This window comes from Ambystoma mexicanum, chromosome 1p (genome assembly GCF_040938575.1).
Source record: "Ambystoma mexicanum isolate Mex_15411 chromosome 1p, UKY_AmexF1_1, whole genome shotgun sequence".
Lineage (NCBI taxonomy): Eukaryota > Metazoa > Chordata > Amphibia > Caudata > Ambystomatidae > Ambystoma > Ambystoma mexicanum.
The window spans coordinates 625,959,626-625,979,565 of NC_090921.1; the positions used below are offsets into that span (position 1 = coordinate 625,959,626).

General features: G+C 44.9%; 1 protein-coding gene across 1 annotated transcript in view; it reads right to left on the bottom strand.

The window, feature by feature from the left end:
- The window catches only part of LOC138577272 (solute carrier family 12 member 2-like), a 953,949-nt gene that overhangs the window by 298,736 nt on the left and 635,273 nt on the right, over window positions 1-19,940 (bottom strand). Inside the window, exon 9 of the mRNA XM_069649614.1 lies at window positions 6,327-6,411. Coding sequence (XP_069505715.1) covers window positions 6,327-6,411 — 85 coding nt within the window. The remainder of the gene's footprint in view (window positions 1-6,326; window positions 6,412-19,940) is intronic.

Consider the following 19,940-nt stretch of genomic DNA (forward strand, 5'->3'; position numbering starts at 1 on the left):
TAATTATCCATTTCCAGAAAAGACAATATTCACATCACTGTTCCACAACACCTTCCTGCAGGCAAGGTGCTCTTCCTCTGAACATTCACCTTTCAGAAGGGCAGCCTCTTTGGCACTCTTGTCTTTCTGCCACATCAACATCCCAAATTGCTCTTAAGGAAGTAATTCTACCTTTCTTCCTTGTGGCTTTGGCAATGTGAGTTATACCCATTTTTAGGGAACAATTACAATCATCAGGCTTCACCTTTTTACCACTTTGAATTCGCCTTTTCGCTCTCTGCCCACAAAAGCAGTTTACTTGTTTGTTTTCTGTTAGTCTCTTTTGGCTGAAGACAATGTTTACACAACTCTGGGCTTGAGCAATACTTGTATCCCTTTTGACCTAGGGCAATGCTTGCACCATTCTTGGCTTTGGGAAAATGCTCGTCTTACTATTGGCTTGGACAATGCTTATTTCACTCTTGGTTTGGGCAATGCTTGTTCCCTCAAGCTCACAATTCAATATTCAGTCACTTAACTGCAGTGCTGCTTCATCTTCAACAGCTCCTCAATTGACTCTTTGGTTCACCTTTACCTCATAATCACTTTTTAAGCACACACAACCAGTCTTATCTATTTTCAGAAGTTTCAAAATTCAATGAACATGGTTTATAGTGTTTTACTCTTACGCGGGTGCTATGGAAAAAGTTCACTCATATGCGAGTGCTACTTTCATAACTTCTCATTGTCTGACAATCACTCGTCGGTTTATTAATGCTTCCCTCATACATGAGTGATTCTGCTTAGCTACAGTTGCCTGCCATTGTTCGTGCAAAGGATCAGAATGCTCATAACACTTACTGGCTTCTGTCTTGCTCCTTTTGTGTGTTGCAGGATTTGGACTGCTTCAGGTTTTATTTAGACACACACCCTTCCTCTGTAAAGGTGTCTTCATCCCTTCCATGATGTCTCACTCCTGGGACCCTCGGTTGTATGCCAACACTCAGCTACGGTCTCCTGCACGCTTCTTGGTGCGCAATCTCTGAAATCAGGTTCACATGGGGAAAAGCAGTCTTCTTTCACGCCTTCCACTGCGCAACCTCTGCACTTTAGATTTAGGGGGAACGGCACCCTCTCAGGACAGGCAGTTGGAATCTGTTTGGTCAAATTCCCGGTGTCTCTTCTTTCCACCAATTACTGTTTGAATTGTCAATAACAGGCTCTTGCTCTGCTGCTGCTCCTCCTGCAACTATTACAGCTCCAACTCCATCTAATGGCCTGCACTTGAGGGGGCCTTTTAAGCCTCTCTGCTTTCCTCAGGTGTGGGTCATTATTCATAACATGCTGACTACTCCTGAAACATTGCTCCTTAGCCCTCTCCCACGCCCCAGTACTTAGGGGAGTATGGGAATTGTAGTCCCAACCAGCAGAATTAGGTTTTCTTGTTAGCTTATTATTTTCAATTGCAAATGCACTTCTCTTAAATGCAGTCAAGGAAAGGTCACAAGCGTTTACTTGAAAAGGAGAAGGTAGTTCTTTTAAGCTGTTATTTATAGGTTTCCTGTAAATGCACCTCTGGGAGTAAGGGGGATTTTTAACCTCAGAAGTCTCAAATGGTCTTTCCTTCCTTGGGGTATTTAAAGATGTCACACCAGCATTATTCAAATCCACAGGCTTGATGTGTGGTTCAGGTACATTATAACGACAATAAGCCATTACATATCTTGGTACCTTTAAAAGGCTCTTCACTTTCAAAGATAAATACTGTGTCTCATCCCACAAGATCTTCTCGCCACCCTGGGCCTTGTCTCCTCCCAGGTGACCCTGCCGTAGTACACCACCCCCAAGGTCAGGATCAGAAAGCGTCTGCCTTTCCCTGGTCACCTGGGAGGAGACTTTAGGCAGGGTTTTAGTGAGGGATCTGCAGGATTCATCACACTCCAAACAAGAGTCCTATTAATGTGACCATGTTCCCATGAAACATAGCTCAGCTTGAGAGTACACGTCTGTATTAGTGTTGGAACTGACTGGAAAGAATCCCAGGCAGTGAGCCTTCTGTGGGGATGGCTGTATTGCCAGGAGCAGTGTTTTCTGCACTGCCTCAGTGCCTACCAATATTACCTCTGCGGGCTCTCAAATACACTGGACTTATCTGATGATGTCACATCTGTGAGGTGGTGGTACTGCCTATCCAAAGCTCTAGCCATCCATTGGGATGAACCTCACACAGCATTCATAATGGCGTGCAAGTATTCCACCTGCTGCTGCACTATATTTTCAATGCTCTTGTGATGCTCTTTGATGTAGAGCCTGCCCCAGATCCCTTCAAGGGTGTACTCAGAAACATTGCTAGAGTTGCAGACAGGGCGGGATTTTGCACAGCTACCATCCCTCTGCTCACCGGCATCCACAGATACACCAATATCCTCATCAGTCTGGGCATCAGTCACTTCATTGTGTCACTGCATAAGTGAAGCAGGTGAGGATGGGGCAGGAGGGGCCTGTGCACTGGTCTCATCTTTGATGGTGGTTTTCATTGTAACACCATGGGGGACTGGTGGCATGTCTTACAGCTGACTAGTCTCAACAGGTGCCTGCATGATGGTAGTCTGTGGTGTCAGTAGCCACACCTGCTGGGGTTGTGGATGTCTAACTGTTGGGTGCAGCTGCCTTGCAGGTACTGATGGCAATACTTTCTTGCCCGGGTCATCCAATGGGAACATGACTTCAGGGAGCAGAGGTGGTGGCTAAGGTGCTGGTGATTGGTGTGGACATCTCAGTGGTGGCAGCTGAAGGTTGAAATGAACCAGTCATTCAAGGCCCTTCTTCAACTCCCTGGTTAACCTGTGAACCTGTTTGGGGATAAATTGCATGCAGTCAGTCATCATGGTGACTAGTACATAGCTGAGCATGACTCTCAGGCATTTTCGAGGATGGTGATCAAAGAACAATTGGAAAGGGGTAAGGTTGATGTGCAGGGAGAACACTATTCAAACATTGGAACTATGTTGTGTGCGCCCTATGACATGCACATGCCTTGATCGGTGTCAAAAGGGAGTTTGGTTTCTCTGGGTTTTAGTTGACAAGTCCACCTTGTGGTTCATTGTGGGCAGTCAGCATACTACTTTATCATCCTAGATGGGGTATCTTTTGATGGGCTACACATAGGAATGACATGTTTGTAGTAGGGCATGAGACATGATCTTTTCTCAGGCCATTTGTACTGGGACTCAATGGCATGTTCATGGGTCATGCGTTTCTGACATGGATCTTGTTAAATATCGGCTTTGGTACTTTCACTATGGTGTCATGGTGGATTTCAAGGTATTGACCTCTTCTGAATCGCATGAGAGCATGGGAGGTGTTGGTTGGCTATGTGGCAATGGGCTACCCTGATGAATATGCATCTCCAGATTGCTTGAGGTTACACAAATATTGATTCTTTACTACACTGCTGTCATCACAGGCACTTTGATCTGGGGTTCTTCCCTGCATGCATACAGATGCCCCTGGATTACTACCATGGCCCTTTGACCAAAGGCCCAGCATAGGCATTGTTGCCATCTGACCCACGGCCTAGCTCATTCCTTTAGGTAGGGAGGCAAGTTAAGCATTGACATCACAGAAATTATAAATCTCCCATGGAGTACTCACCAGGCTTCGGTTGACTGCTTGCTATGACCTCTGTCCCTTCAATACCCTGCAGACCAGCCTTATTGATGCTATTGATTAATATCTCCTCTAATGGGTGTGAGGGTTGAGTGGCTCAACCGTGTCACCTCCTGTGGCAGCTATCGCCTACTAGTGAAAGGACTGTAAACTCTGCACCCTGGCCTTCATTTGATTCTACCTCTTGTGTCATTCTTCATTGTCTTGAGGCGCAGTGCCCACAGTTACTGCATTGTCTCTTATTTCGGTCCAGATGTTGTTCTTACCCTGGACAGTTGATTTCCAGGATCTATGAGGCTTTGCTGATGTTTTGCTATTTTTATCTCTTTTATCCGCACAGAAAGCAGGGGGGGAGACCCCATGTAGTCCCCTCTTCCACCCGCACCCCCTCTGCATGTCTAACCCATACTTACCATCTGCGTTAAAAAAAAAGAAGTAAATAATTCAGCGAAAATGCATTCGGGAAAGTTGCCATTCGCCAAAAGTGTGGCATACCGATTTCCTCTGCTGAGCTCCAAACTGTTCCTCTGCATGACTGACCAACTCATCAGCAAGAACCCGGAAGTCTGCCTTGTTCAATTTTGGTTTCCACAAATGCATTTCGGACACCTTCCATTAGCCCTTTCCCCTGGCATGTTTGACACAACTTGTGGGTTCGGATGGTAACAGGTAAAAGGGGATTTTGAATGGGTTGTGTTTTCAAGGATAGCCGCTGCTGAGCTTCTTGTTTGCAGAGTGACGATATTTCTTCTTGGTGTAAATTCCACCGGCGGGATTACAGATTGTTAATTCCTCCACTTTTCCAGCAGTAATGCTATTTCCGGTGCAAAGTGGGGAAATGAGGGCGTGGTATTGGTTTCTGGCCTTACTACCGTGGGACGCAATTACCATTACTGACGAAGGTCAGGATAAACACCCATAGCCTCCTAATTTTGACACTTTTTATGCCAGACACCATGTCCGTAATGGTAATTCTGTCCTCAGAGTTACCACCATGTTTAGCACCGTCCACTTAATAAGTCCCATTGTTGCTAGGCTCCTCTTGTTAAAAATCACTCCACAGGATAGCAAATTGCATTAACATGTATTCAGGGTTTTTTAGAAATTAGGCTCTGTTGGAAAGGCACGATGCATTCAAAATCACCCATTTCCTGTGCCATCTGAGGCAAATAGTTGTGCTATGAAACATAATATTAACAATGATAACAATAACAATACAAAGGGCCTCATCACGAGGTTGGCGGTAGCCCTTAAATGCAGCGGTAACGCTGTTACCGCTGCATTTAAGGGCTGGCCCAATCTTGAGTTGGGCGGTAAATTGGACTTTTACCTCGAGCAAAAAGCTGGAGGTAAAAATGTCCACTTACGGCCCGTTTTCGGCGCTATTACTGCTGGGAGAATAAGGCAGTGGCTGGCAAATGGCTTTCCTGTGCCTACGCAAATGCCCAAACTATTGGCATTGCCAATTCCTGTTGTCTTTTTATTTCTAGGATGGAAACGGCTAATTCATTGCATTGCGCTGTCATGTTGGACAAGTACATATGCATGCCACATTGGGGAATCCTGTATATGGTACAGGGGTGGTTACCACATTGGCAATCATTTCCTCCTTCACCAGGACCATACTTCAAAAATAGGCATTTCCACAGTCCCTCCACCTAATCCTACTTTTACAAAAAATGGGAAACTCCGTGTTTATTTTCTTTAGTACATTCATCACAACCAGTGCTCTCCCATCCCCAGCAAGAAATAGTTCAATATTTATAAGCTGTTCATTTCTTGCTCTTTGTTAATTGCAATTTGATGCAATGTATTCTTTGTTGAACTAAATGTGCTTTCATTCTGACAACATTGTGGAATTGACTTAATCATCTGTTTAGTGATATGGCTCCATTCAATATTTTGAAGGTTTGAACTTAAATATGGAAAGAATCCTAAATATAATATATCCCTCGATGATTAAAAAATGGTTCCAGTCAGCTACAAAATGGATTCTAACATTGTACTTAAGTAGCACTTCTGTCCTTGAGGAACCTCCCTTACCAAAGTCAATTATTACATTTAGGGCCATATTCACAGTGTGTTTTCTAATGGGATTCCACTGATATAAAAATGTTTCTGTGAATCAGACCCCTTGTATTTAACTGGTCCTTTTGTAGTATTCGAAGACTATAGCTACTTTTTTAAGTATTCATAGTATTGTTTTAAACAGACTACTATACGAAGACTATTCAGTGTGCTAAATACCAGTCAATTACTAACAAGATACTAAGCAAATACTTGTTTCTAGTCTTTTAGTCTTCATTTAGTATTGAATACTACATTATCACTATTGACCACTAACGAGAAGACAAAAAAAAAATCTTCCAGTTTGGTGAGGAAGAAGGTGAAAGAAAGAATTACAGAAAGAATACTGTAACGTTCCAGCAGTACACAAGGATAATTTACACTAACTCTAGCGATAATAACAATTATAGTAATAATATTGCTTTTTATGTACCACTTTATGTCAGGTTCTCCCACTTCTCAGCACTCTTATATGTACGTGTTATTAGTACCTAAATTGTTGGTGTTAATCTAAGGAACACATTAATATAAAATAGTGCTTTGAAACAGTATTAAATAGTATACAAAAACTTCATAGATACATATGTAAATGGGAACATTGCTATAAATACCTGAAACGACAGCAACAGCAAGATACGTGATTGTGGATATTAGAATTGCCAGCATTGTTCCTTTGGGAATAGAACTTTGGGGATCCTAGAAATGATACAAAATGAAATGGTGTTATACGTACTTACGAGACTTTATTTTTTAGAAATATCCATTTTAAAACTAAAGAAAATATGGTTTACCTGCCAGACTCTCAACGCTATTTTGTAACAAGCAGTCTCCGACTACACACAATGGGTCTGTTTCACAAAGACCGCCACTGCAGTAAATGAGGAGATGCCATGAGATGCCATAAGCATTTCGGATTTGCACCAGTTACTTTATAGAATGTCTGTGATTTCAACAAATCCACTTCACCTAAAGGAGAAATCTTCGAATGTTTATTTCTTCAATTATTTTTAGATTTTGCATGCAGAGACCCCCCACCCTCACCCCTACTTCCCCATACCTTATCCTATCCCCTTACACCACCCCCATCTATGTTTTAAAATGTGCCTACCTACCTAACCAATTCAGTGAAAAATAAATTAGAAGATTTCTGAGTAGGTGAAATTGGATTCGCTAAAATCTAGGGTCTCATACTTTATACCTGTTTCACAAAGCCTAAACCTGGAGCAAATCTGGAGACGTTTGGAGTGTCTTTGTGAATAGCCTGTGCACGTGTGCATCTCAAAGACTTGATGAAGGACATCTTGGAGAGGCTCCAGGCATCTCACGATTTGCTCCAGTTTTACACTTTGTGAATAAGGTGTAAGGTAGCAGGTGCACATGTTTGATGCTCACAGGAATCTGCTGATTTTATTCAGTGAAAACCTTTGTGAATCAGGCCAGAGTCTCCATGCCAGAATGTATGTGATCTACTGTAAACCAAATTCAGCACCAACCTCTTGCTGCTCACTCATTCCATGCTGTTAGGGTACATACTCCAATCTGAACTGTAAATGGCACCTGGGGAAAACTACTGCTACACTCCAGCAGGAGGGTACCCTCAACAGCAGCTGTCTCTTGACTGCTTAAGCAACCAGCCCTACATGGTGGTTGTATTACACAGAACAATGCAACTCAGGTTTCATCCATTGTTTCCACTCATTTAGGGTTTCAAAATGAATGTGCAGTTGCCTAAGTCTTCCAGAGTTTATAAACCCACTAGAAGTGTGCAACAAACTGCAATGTGAACTCTGCTTGATGGAGGCTTTCATTGTGGGATTGTCTCAGAAGGAGTGTGGGAATATCCGTGTAAAACCTAATCTGCTTCTGTATCAGCCATCCTTTAACACACCCTGACCTGAATAGTGCATTGTTTTATAATAATGGTTAACCCAGGAAGAGCTGCATTGAGTCCTATGTGTCCCTGCAGGTTATGTGGGCCCTCTACTGGCAACTTCTCAAACATAATCTTTGAATATAAATATTCAAAGACATTCTGAAAAGTGGGGATTGGAGTATTTTGCAAAAACATTGCTCTAGGCAACCCCCCACTTGATTTCTGTAACATTATCACAGGCCACATCAATGCTAATGACTTATGCGTTTGTGAATCTCAGAGGATATTACAGCTATCTGCGATTATTAAAATAAATGATGATAGCTCTCTCTCTCTACAATGTACTGCATCACATTGGGACTCCTTCAACCAACTACTTGGGATGGTGGACGAAACTAGCGGTTACATTCCTACCTTTCTAAGGGGTTTGGTGATCCATGAACAGATTCCTTGTATTGCATTCCTTTCTTTTTTTGAAATTGCAACAGTTTGCATTGGCAAGTTACCTCATCATCTTGGTGGTGGAAGTTAAAGCAGGCATGAATTTGTTGTTGATGTGACCCATGAACCATTCATTTATTGCTTTTGTTGCGGTTGATGGCTCTGAATAGAATCCCTTATTTAATGTGATATTTGGAAAGTCGTACAACTCACATGACTTTGAATTTGCAATTGCTCTTAACGTTCATTACAAATTTACCAACGTATGATTGAAAGATGAAACAATAACACTTCAAATCCTTAGAGATACACTGCAATATAAAGAGGAAGTCAGATTGCAAAGTTTGTGAATTGCTTAAAAGGATTTGAAATGGTCTTATTCCAAAACTTCTCTAGTGCTGGCACACAAGCTAATGTTACTGCCACCACAAACTATTTAAGGATTCCCAGAAGGCAGACGCAATGTTCACAATGGCAGGCATACGTGCTATGATGTACCACAATGGTGTAGCCACAATTCCACTGCAGGTTGGGCCTCCACCATACACATGTAGGGGGGGTCCCTATATATGACTATTTTCATATATGAGCTCCCGCCAGCGGGCTGAAGTATGATAAAGTATAGACAACCTTCAATGCATACTAAATGACAGTTTTACTGTTATCCAATTAAATGGAACTCATTTGATCAAATATTTAAAGATAAAAAACAGAAATGGAACTGCATGTATCCAGACATATGCAGTTAGGTTCCACAAAGAAACCTAATCCCATGAGATGAACACTCCAAATTGGCTTCTCCTCACCTGGCTCTCTATTGCAGTCTTTTTCTGCATTCACTCACTTTTTGGATCTGGCTACATAGAGTTCTATCTCTATCTCAGAGCTCTTGAAGATCCTTATTACAGTGGCTCTGGTGTCAATCAACTGCTCTGTGACGCTGGACAAATGCACCATGGTGAACGCTCTACTACAATGGCAGTCATTTTGTAGGAGCAGGCTGAACTTTGAAGGCTGGAGAGATGGTACCTGAATGTTGCTTTTAAGAGTTTAATTTCTGTGTCTCTTGTGCATTTTTTTTATTGCGATTATTGCTATTATTTATGTTGCATTATACAATGTTAATTGTTTTTGTTATTAGAGCTTGTCTTTTATTTCTCTATGGTTGGCAGCAGGAAATGCCCTGATTACTGAGTCCTTATGTGTGAGAGTGCCACACCTTCCATATAAAATAAAGGATACCCCTTTTTCTTTTACTCAGGACCCTGTTCATCCTCCTTACACGCATGTTGCTCCCAGCACAACTCTGTCAGGACTGTGATGAGGAAAAGTAGGCATAGGTCTAATGAAGATGACCAGTAAGTAAGCATAGCAATACCACTAGTGCTGGGCGAAATCACAAGGTTCTGCTCCACATGTGTTCCTTCGTGCTTGTAATTTCCACTGTTGCATGCCAGCTTCTCTTACAGCAACCCCCACCAAAAGGGACCACAAGCTTAGTTTCAGCTGTTTCGTCCACATGCACTTCGTATTCCTTTTTTAATGTTTCAGTGTGCCAGGTCACATTTAGTTTCATGCTTGGGAACATGCTTCTGTTTGGCTGTTTCGCCCACACGTATTTTGTGTTCACTCAATTCTCTTTCGGCTGCACACATGCAATGCCCTGTTTCAGTTACAGAGCATGCAGCATGCGGATTTCGTGATTGTGCGCATGTGCAGTTTGTTTTCAAAGTGCTGCATTGACAAACTATGAACATTTGTTATGCGCACATGCACACTACATTATGTGTGGCTGGGTCTTGTACTGTGTGCATGCGCAATACACACAGCAAACACTTTGCACATACGCTTTGTGGGATGTTCCGCTTCGGGCCTGTGTAAGGAAGGCATGGTATCAACAGTAAGACAGACACAAGTGACTACAGTTCAAGGGTGTTTATTGAACTTCAACATTGGTGTGATAAACACCTATCTAACCCTAAATCTACAGATGGGAGCAAGCTACGATCATCAAATAATAATAATGCAGTCCTAGTGGAGTCTTGTCAAAGAAAAAAGGCCTATACTTAAAAAAAAAAGATTGCCAAACCTTACAGCTAAATACTAATAGTGTGGGGTAGTGTTCATGAAAAAGAAAGAAGTGTTCACAAAATCATATGTCACGATGTTCAGGACGTTGGCCTCCCTTTCCCACATTTTTAGCAAGTGGCAAGGCGGTTCACTCGAGCAAAGCACACACCCTGGCTTCTTCGGCACGAGGATTCAGTTCCATTACCAGCATCAGGTCCTTCTATACCCAAATCTCTTTACTTGAAAGTCTCTTGATTTAGAGGGCCTGATGTACCAAAACAAAACACAAAGTCGATTTCCTCTTATATGCACTCAATGCTTGTAATTAATTCACTCTGAATCCCCCTGAGCTGGGCTCCGATCCCTTTTATATCACAATCTTTTACTGTGGATCCCCATATTCTGAGCTCAGATCTCCTTTTTTACAATGTTCAGAGAATATTCTTTCTCGTGTGACTCATTGTTCACCCTGGATCCCCCGCTGTCGGGCTCAGATCCTTCCTCTTACACAATTAGGCTTCCTCACCCGGGCTCAGACCAATTTCAGTTTGCATTAAACTATTAAAGACTTTTGAATGTGCACAGGGTTTAGCTTGACCCGTTGCAGGACTACTTCGATCTCCAATTTCCCTTTTCACAGTTGCCAACTCATTGGATACCTAACAGAGACCTTCGAATGAGCACCCATGTGGCACCGGTCCACCCTGTCTGCGGTATTTGTCTTGGCTTCCAAAATTTCAGTCACTTCTCTGGTTTTCAATTATATTTGTTTTGCTTGTTACATACTTTTCACACACACGTCTCTTTAGATTTCTTCATACAATGTTGCCACTTGCAACCTTGGTTCTAAAAAGTTGGACTGGTATCAGTCTTTCCGACTCACCGGCTGTGCTGTCTTTACTGGCACTGCTTTGGTGTAGGAGCCAAGGACAGTACCACAGTGGCAACAGTTCCTCCTGCCTGGGTTATAGACACGGGAGAGCCCCGGGCACCTCCAACACACAATGCAGGTTTCTTCAGCATTAGTCCCCAGTCTTACGTTTCTTATTTTCCAAGGTTTGCAAAAGTAACGATCTGAAAAGGTCAAAGGCACTTCCCTCTTTGCAAGCCTCTCTGGTCTCGCCGTCTTTCTCCTTGTATTAAACTGCCATCTCGGAACTGCGGCTTCCTCGTGTGCTTTGCCTTGCTCAGAGTGTACGTGCGCTGACTTTTTTCCATGTTGGGAAGTTTGGTTCAAGTCAGGTCTGCGTAAAGATCAGTAATTGCCTGAGCTTGCCTGACCATATTGGGACATGTCAGGCATAAGGCTCTGGTGTTAGTCAATTTTTGCTCATGGTGAACTGTCCCTGAGAAAGTGTTCATGTCAGGAAAGGGGTGGTTGGTTGCTAAGTATCCTACTTGGTAGGATGGGGAAAAGGTGTTACAGAGAAGGGGATAACTTGTCTCACCGTCTGGTGACTCACTCCCCAAAGACCCCTCATCCAAGTGATCCTTCTGCACTGGTCCACCCCCAGGAACTGGCTGCAAAAGCGAAGGCTGTGTCCTGGCCACTTGGATAAGAAATCTGCGGGGACTAGCGGGCGAGACACCTTCATGTTTCTCACACCTGCAAAACATCTGTTCGTAAAATGGATGAGCATGCAAAATGCCATATTGTGATTGGCTACCTGGTTTGTGGCCCTGCTATAAAAATGAAGACTTACCTCCAAGTCCAGCACAACCCTTCTGTTTGGGAGAGTAACAGCACCAGAGCAGCACTGCAGCACCACCTTCTTCATCTTTCCCTTTGTCGTCGTCTTCTTCTTGTAGCACACACAGCCAGCAGCAGCCAGCCAGCCAGAAGGACTACAACCAGGACCACCAGCAGTTGGACAAGCAGAAGTAGCACCATTGTCATGCAGGAACCAGCTTATCATGATGGCGACAGAAGGTGATTCCCCACTGTTTGCAACCAGCAGCAGCAGCAACCCAGCACAGCAGGAGCAAGAACTGCTTCCTACGGTAGTGGCGTCAGCAGCAGATGGAAGCCTTGGCCTCCTACTGTCCGATGTGGGCTTAAGCAAGAGCATGTTTGGCAGCCCAGGACGGCAGCCTGCAGTGCACTCCACCACTAGACTGGGATCAGACTCCGAGAAGGCCAGCATCATTGACAGCAAGATGAAGTGGAGGAGGAGGAGTAGACATACCCGGGTGCCACTCCTTCAACCTCCTACTTTACATCCCTGGAACCTCCATTGCCAGTCAAGGGGACTGAGGACCACTACCACCACCAGCCACCACCTGTCGAGAAGCAGAAAAGGGAAGCCACTAATGCACATGCAGCATTGCCATCACCACACCAGCAGCCAACACCAACACCAAATCCGCCTCTGAGGATGCTACCATCATCACCTGGAGGATGATGAGGATGAGGAGACAGGACTGCACCTTCCTAAGCTAGTCAAGGGACCTGTAAACTTAGTCTGCATCACCAATAGTGAGCAGGAAGAGGAGGAGGACCCAGCCCTGCTACCAGCACAGAAGGAGATCAGCATTTGCCATACCAGCAGTCGCCAACTGCACCACTACCAGATCATCAGCCACCACCACTGCCAGACCATCAGCCACTGCCACCACTACTGCCACCACCACTGCCAGACCCTCAGGCACAGCTACTGCCGGGCCATCATTCACAACCACTGTCGGACCATCAGCCACCACCACTGCTGGACTCTCATGCACAGCCACTGCCGGGCCATCAGCCACGGCCAACACTACTGTCACCACCACTGCTGGACCCTCGGGCACAGCAACTGCGGGGCCAACAGTCACCACCACTGTCGGACCATCAATCACCGAAACTGCCGGATCCTAAGGCACAGCCACTGCTGGGCCATCATCCACCACCACTGCCAGACCATCAGCCACCACCACTGCTGGACCATCAGCCACTGCGACCACCACTGCAGGACCATCAGCCACCGCCAGAACCTCCAGAACAGAATTTAGAAGGGGAGTAGTCTCCAGCACATTTTCGCTTGTCACATCAGCAATGTCCCTACAGCTGGAAAGGTGTCACAAGATCCCCAGATATTCCAAAGACCCAGCACCAGCAGAACCACTGATGATGATGACCACAAGCAGTGCATCCACTACCGCAAGAATGGCACGCATGATGACAATGATTGCTACCACCACAACAACTATGAAATCAGCAATGAAGTAAATCGATTCTCGAAGTGATTCAGTAAGCAGCCTACAATCTCTGGTGGTGCCGACAAGCACACCCCTGAAACACGCTTGTAAGGCTCTGCTGTTTCTGCTTTGTCGGGTTGTGGGATCCTAGTAGTGCCAACAAAGGGCTGCAAGCCATTTCCTTGTGGCTTGATTCAATCATGCTGGCTCTGTGGGTTGATTTTGGGGTGTGGTGAGCTACTGCTTCAAAATGTTTTGGCTATTGCCTACAAAGACATTAAGAAGTACCACCCTGAAAACTACCGTGCTATGCAGAATGAAGAGTGGCGCATCAGGCAGATGATGAGTGCCCTCCCCCCGACAACAGTCAGCAGAGAAGAGGCGAATGACAGGACATGCAGGAGCTGGATCCCCCAACTAACCACCCCTTTGTCTTTGTGTTGTTTTCCCCATGACCAAGTGCTCGGTGCAAGGGAGCAGTGGCATTGGCGGGGCAAGGAATGGCGATGGGGCCCTGCCAGAAGAACAGTGACCTCTTTGCTGTTTTCTGACCCTCTCACTTTGTCCTTTGCACACACACACACGCTCACAATTCCTCAAGTAACCACCCCTGTGTCTTTTTGTTTTTTCCCCCGGTGTGAGGGAACACACACCATACAGACACTGGACAAATAAAATCATATTTATATCAATGCAAAACCACAAATCCACACTACTGCTAAAGCACATTTACTTTGCAGACTTTACTTTTCAATAAAAGAATGTGGTGAGGTGAAGAGGGTGAATCAAAACACACTTCATAGGCGTATTCATATTCATCATTGATCACCACTGTACTGGTCATTATGGTATTACACTAAATGTATTCGAACACAATTGTTCGAATGCACAATTGACTGAATAACAAGGGTCCGAATTGACCTTTGCACAATTGACCGCATATATTACATGGCCTGCGGTAGCGGCCATGTAGTTAAACCCATAGGAAGAGCACTTTTTGGGCGGCTTATAGCTTTGCTCCCCCTGGACGAATCCTCACCAAACTTTGCAAGAAAAGTATATGGCCCACTCTGAATCTGTTTAGTGAGGTTTTGTCAAGGGGGGCAAAGTTATAGGGGGGTCCCAAAATGTCTTTTTTTCCCATAGACATAATGGGAAAAAATGTTGTTCACGCCTACAGCCCAAACCGCTGGATGGATTTTCACCAAATTTGCAGCAGGAGTAGCGGCTTGGTCCAGAAAGCATGCTTTTGTTAATTTGGTGTCAATCCATCCAGTATTTGTTTTTATAAACGACCAACACGTAAGGCAAAAAAATTAGTGATATCTATGTCTGCTCCTTGGACGCCACTTCCCTGTTTGCCCCGCGGACACGACACCGATTGGCTAATAGACTTGCGTCATGTCCGCGGACACAGAACGTGTTCGCTGATTGGTTGGCGTGGAGTGCGTCAGATTTTTGGAAACGCCAACCATCTTGGATTTGCGGACATCAGCCGAAGTCCGCAGACATCGTGGTAAAAACATATTAAAAAACACAACAATGCACTTGTCAAACTTATCAAATAATCTCTCGGGAAGTGAGGGGTGATGAGGATGGGATTGAATATGGCTGCAAGAAGCAAAATAACGGGTGTTTTTTGCTGTGTTACTGGTTTGGTGAAAAGCAGTTCTTGGATGGCTTATAACTTTAGCGCCACTTAATGGAACTGCATGTAATTTGGCCATAAAATTCCTGACCTGCTCCCGAATGAGTTTGCAAAGTTTGGTGGGATTCTGTCAAGAGGGGGCAAAATTAGAGGGGTGTCCCAAAATAATGTAAAGGCTTATAAATGTGGTGCCATTTGACAAATCTACACAAAGGTTTGCAAAAAGATTATAGATCTAGATATAAATGTTTTCGTAAAGTCTGAATGGATTTTGTCAAGTGGGGCTAGGTTATATGACGATTGTATGTGCATAATTTGACACTTTTGAAAAAATAAAACATGAGAGGATTTCCAGCAAACTTGTGTAAGGAGCATTGAGACGGACCTGAAAGCATGGTTTTGCAAATGTGCCCGTGTTTTATTTTTTGACAAGTGTCATAATGTAGGTACAAAAAATAGTGATATACCTTTGGTGACTGAGGTGTAGCCTGCAGCCATGTGCAGTGGCCAGATTGTCCGGGTCATGGAATAAGGTCATGATCTAGACAATCTGGCTACTGGCCATGACCACGAGGGACAAAACATGGGGTTAAAGTGGCCATGCCCACCTGGGATTGGCTTTGTGGTAAAGTTAATCGAAATTGGGATAGATTTGGAAAGGAAGAAAAATGTGCTTGTGGTAATATTGTCATAGAGTTCTCTTTTTGCCTTCTGCAGGCTGCCATGGAAAGCAAAGAGCGGCCCTGTATGGAGCCCCGCCTTCCCTTTCCATGGTGGCCATCTTGGAAAGGGATTTTCCTTCCTACACCGGGACACCGTAGGCGTCCCGGTGTAGGAAGAAAAATCCTTTTTTTTAGCACCCTGGGTTCCCGCTTTGGGAACCTAGTGTGTTAATGGCCTTCATCCCCCATTACAGGGGCTGGAATGGGGGGATAATGGTCCAGAGACCTCGTTATCCACCCTCGCTTCGCTTGGGCTGATAACTTAGGCTGCCGGGCTGGTATTAAACCACAATATCCCCATTAGCATAACACAAAATGCAAATGGAAATGTTGGAAAATCTTATTGAGTCTATGTACTTTACTGAGAAATATAAAGTAGATGGAGTCTATACGTTTTTTTTTTAGTTCTATTTTTTAACTGTGAAAGGTGGTTCCTAAAGGAACATTTCTTTTGTTGTTTTTGGATGTATTTTTCTTTCGGCTGTAGAGTGTAACGCTCACCGGTCTCTGTGGGGGCGTTGGGGCACGGTTGGAGCCCTCCCTTGACTTGGCTCCTCGAAATCACCTTCCCCTTCAGATAGTGTTGGACCTGCGGCTCGGGAGATGGGTGCTGCCCCTGCATGAAGAGGAGAGGCAATGAGAATGGAGTGGGGATATCGTGACTTCCCCCAGCCCTTTTGTGCCAAAATACGGTGGGCAAGCGCTTTCCCATAGAAGCTCACCTGTAGTTTTGTGATGTTGAGCTATCCATCGTGCTTTTCCTGGCAGGGGCGCGTAGAACAGACCAAGTTACTTCACTGGCCCGTGGAAGTGTTGATCCAGACCAGCTGCGACCAATCCACGTATAAGGTAAGTCTTTGTTATGATTATAGTTTGATTAGACTGTCTGTATTCTAATAGTAATCCTTGCAATGTCTCATTCCATTTCCATAGGTACGGAGAAGTAAATCTTAGACCTTAGAGGCTGATGGAGTTTCAAAAGTGACAGGTAAGTTGGTCTTTATAAGGGAACTCTAGTCTCTTGTATAATACGGCCGTGCGATCGATATGCATATGAGTTCTAACCTGTTGTGTTCTTATTGCCTCGTAGGTGCAGGCGGACGAAGAATGGTGTCCGAATTCTCGATGAAGATTCGCGGTTGCAGGAGGACGACTCAGACTCCGACCGTGATGGGATGCCGGTGAGAAGAAGACTTCGGCTCCGACCGTAATGGAATGCAGGTAAGAAGAAGAGTCCGGCACAGGCCGTGACGAGTTGCAGGTAAGATGCACGCTCAGCAATGTGGTGGCTGGTAGCTGCATGCTCAGCGATGTGGTGGCTGGTAGCAGGTAGGATGCGCGCCCAGCGATGTAGCAGTTGACAGAAGGTAAGACGCACACCCAGTGATGTAGTGGTTGACAGCAGGTAAGAAGCGTCCGCAGCAAAGGAGTATTTGGGGTGAAGACGCTCACGGCGTTGTAGCGGTAGAGTGCAGGTAAGAAGCGTTCTCAGGAGTATCTTCAGGATGAGGCTGATGAAATCCAGTGATGCGCAGGTAAGCACAGCGCAGTGCGTTACGCTGCTTGGAAGCAGAATAACGCGAAGCGAGGGCACGTGGATGGGCTGGCCTTATATAGGCTGGTTCAGGCCCCTCCCTTTAGCTCTGCCTACAAACTCCATCTTGATCTTCTTTGGGACGGTAGCACATGCCTTCCAGTTCTGTTCCATGGCCACCCTGCACATGCCCTTGGTCTAGAGTGTGCAGAGCACACTTTAAAATGAGCCTGGCGCCAGAGGCACCAGGACTGGGTCCAATCGGACCCTCGGGATGAGGGAGGACTGGCCCCTTGACTAGTGGCCATGACAGAGAGCTAAGAACGAAAGGTGGGGAGGGAAATGAGGGAAAAGGCACCAAACACTAATATGGAGGAGTAGGTGGACAGGGGAAAATGTTGCACGTGTGTTATTTCTATGGTAGGGGACAGTGTTTCTCATGCTCCTTGATTACAGCAGTGGTGGTGGCTCTTGGGGAGGAGGGATGGCATTAGCTGATGCCATTTTAAAATAAATAGCAGTTTTGCTAAAAGTATGTACTGTGTACTAGATTGTTAATGGATAATGAGTAGGAATAGGTGTTGGAGCTGTGCAATGGAAATTTTGAAGTTGAAAGTTCCTAGATCAGTAGAAAATGCAGTTGCGAACTGTCTGCGAAGCACAGATCTTATCGTGAAGTGCAGACGGATTCCCTGACATGTCAACGTGCCACGCGCCAGCGTATGGTCATGTGGCACTGTCCGGAAGGTCCGCAATGAAGGCAGATGTAAGTAGAAGTCTACGGATGCAACACTAGTTGGTATAGTTGCAAAAAGTGTATAGAAGTGTTAAAAATGATTCTAGAAGGTGGGAAATGGCAGAGTGTTAAGGTGACACTTTGTAAATTGGACACAAATATTGCTGTATTGGGTAAGTATGATATTATTAAGTTGTAGGAAAATAGCATGCACTGGTAAAAACCCATGAAATTCACTGAAAAAACGTTGTTAAAGGGACGTTATGGTTAAGTTGGACTAATAAAAACCTATGAAATTCAATGAAAAAACTTTGTTAAGGGGACGTTATGGTTAAGTTGCACTAATAAAAACCTTTGAAATTCACTGACAAAACTTTGGTAAAGGGACATTATGGGTACAAGTAAAACCGAAAAACCCCAGAAATTCACCAGTTATGGTAAGGTAAGCAAGCATAACTCGTGCCACCACCGTGCACTGCTAAGACTAACACACAGGACATCAAAGATGACAACACAAATGTCATTGATGACGTCACTGATTTGGTCATGGTTTGGTGGCAGAAAAGGGGCTTGGGTATGCGTGCCTTGTTCATTTTTAAAAATGTCAATCGCTGAACACTCTCTGTAGACAAGCATATCCTCTTGTCAGTCACTATCCCCCAAGCAGCCCTGAAAACATGCCCCAATTTTCCACTTGCCGGGAGAACACAAAGGACTTCCACTGCCACTCCTGCCAGTTTGGCCCAGACAACTTTCTTTCCTTCCCGGTACATGAGAGGTTTATCTGGGGGAATGGGTTTATCTTGCAGATATGCTGCAACAGTCTCCACTGCCCTGGCATGAGGGGTGTCCTCAAAGTGAGACAAGTACCCAAAGAGCCCCATACTTGCTAGGTGGCAATAGCATAACATATTGTTGCATCCACCCCCACAGGGAGAACTTCCATCACCATTGACTGCCCTGACAGGGCCATTGCCTGTATTGGGGAAGACTTCATTAGGTTTGTGCTGGAGCGTTTTTGTACACATTGCAAGTATGGAGACAGGCAGCTCTTCACGGAAAAGAACAGACACACGTCCACCTTGATCTGGTGGTGTAGCAGGCAATCTGTGTCCTGGAAGTGGGCCCATGCATTGCGCGTGGTGTAGGAGCGGCTGAAGTGTATGCATATCTTGTGTGCACAATACATTCATTCAGCAAGGGTGGGGTCTTTTAGGAAGCATGCCACCACCACAAGGTTATTCACATGCACAAAACAAGTAACAGGGTTAACACTGTATTGCTCCCACTGTCTGTAGTAACACAGCCAAATTTGAGAGAGTGTGAACCAAGCCATTCTGCAATAAACAAGTCAGGTTTTGCGCAAATATATGATGCTTCGTTTGACATCCGATCAAAGCGCTGCAAAAAAGTCCATGGTGAGGTGAACCTTCTGGCAGGGCCTTGTGCAGCTCTTCCACCACCTTTTTATACTGAGCAGAAAAGCAAGCCTGGAGAAATAATGCTGACTTGGTATCTTCCACCTTGGTACGATGCATGCTATATGTTCTTTGAACCCTTAGTTCTCTACAAGGGATAAGGGCAGCATCTCAACAGCAAGCAACTTTGATGTGTGAGCCTCGAGTTGCTGTGCAATCAGATGTTTGTGGTCGTAAGGCATTTGTTTCTCCCTAGATTTTCTAAGGATCGGCTGCCAAATGTTGCATGCAGTTTGTGTTTCTGTTGTTGCACTGTGTCGGTTGGTTATCAGGCTGGGGCCCATTGCTGGTACCGCTCCTCTTGTGGCCTGCTTGGTTCTATACCCACTTGTGGTGTTTCTTGATGTGGGCTATCTGGACCGATGTGCCGAGATAGAACCCCACCTTTCGCCTATGCACCTTCTTTTTGCATAACTATTAAACTGCAATGTTGATCCTTGCTTTGTCAGTAGTGAAGTAAAACCACACTGCTGCCTTTTTCTGGGGAGAGTTACTACTGGAATCACTTTCTGGGCATGTGGTGGTTGGTGCCAGTGATGGGGGAGTAGA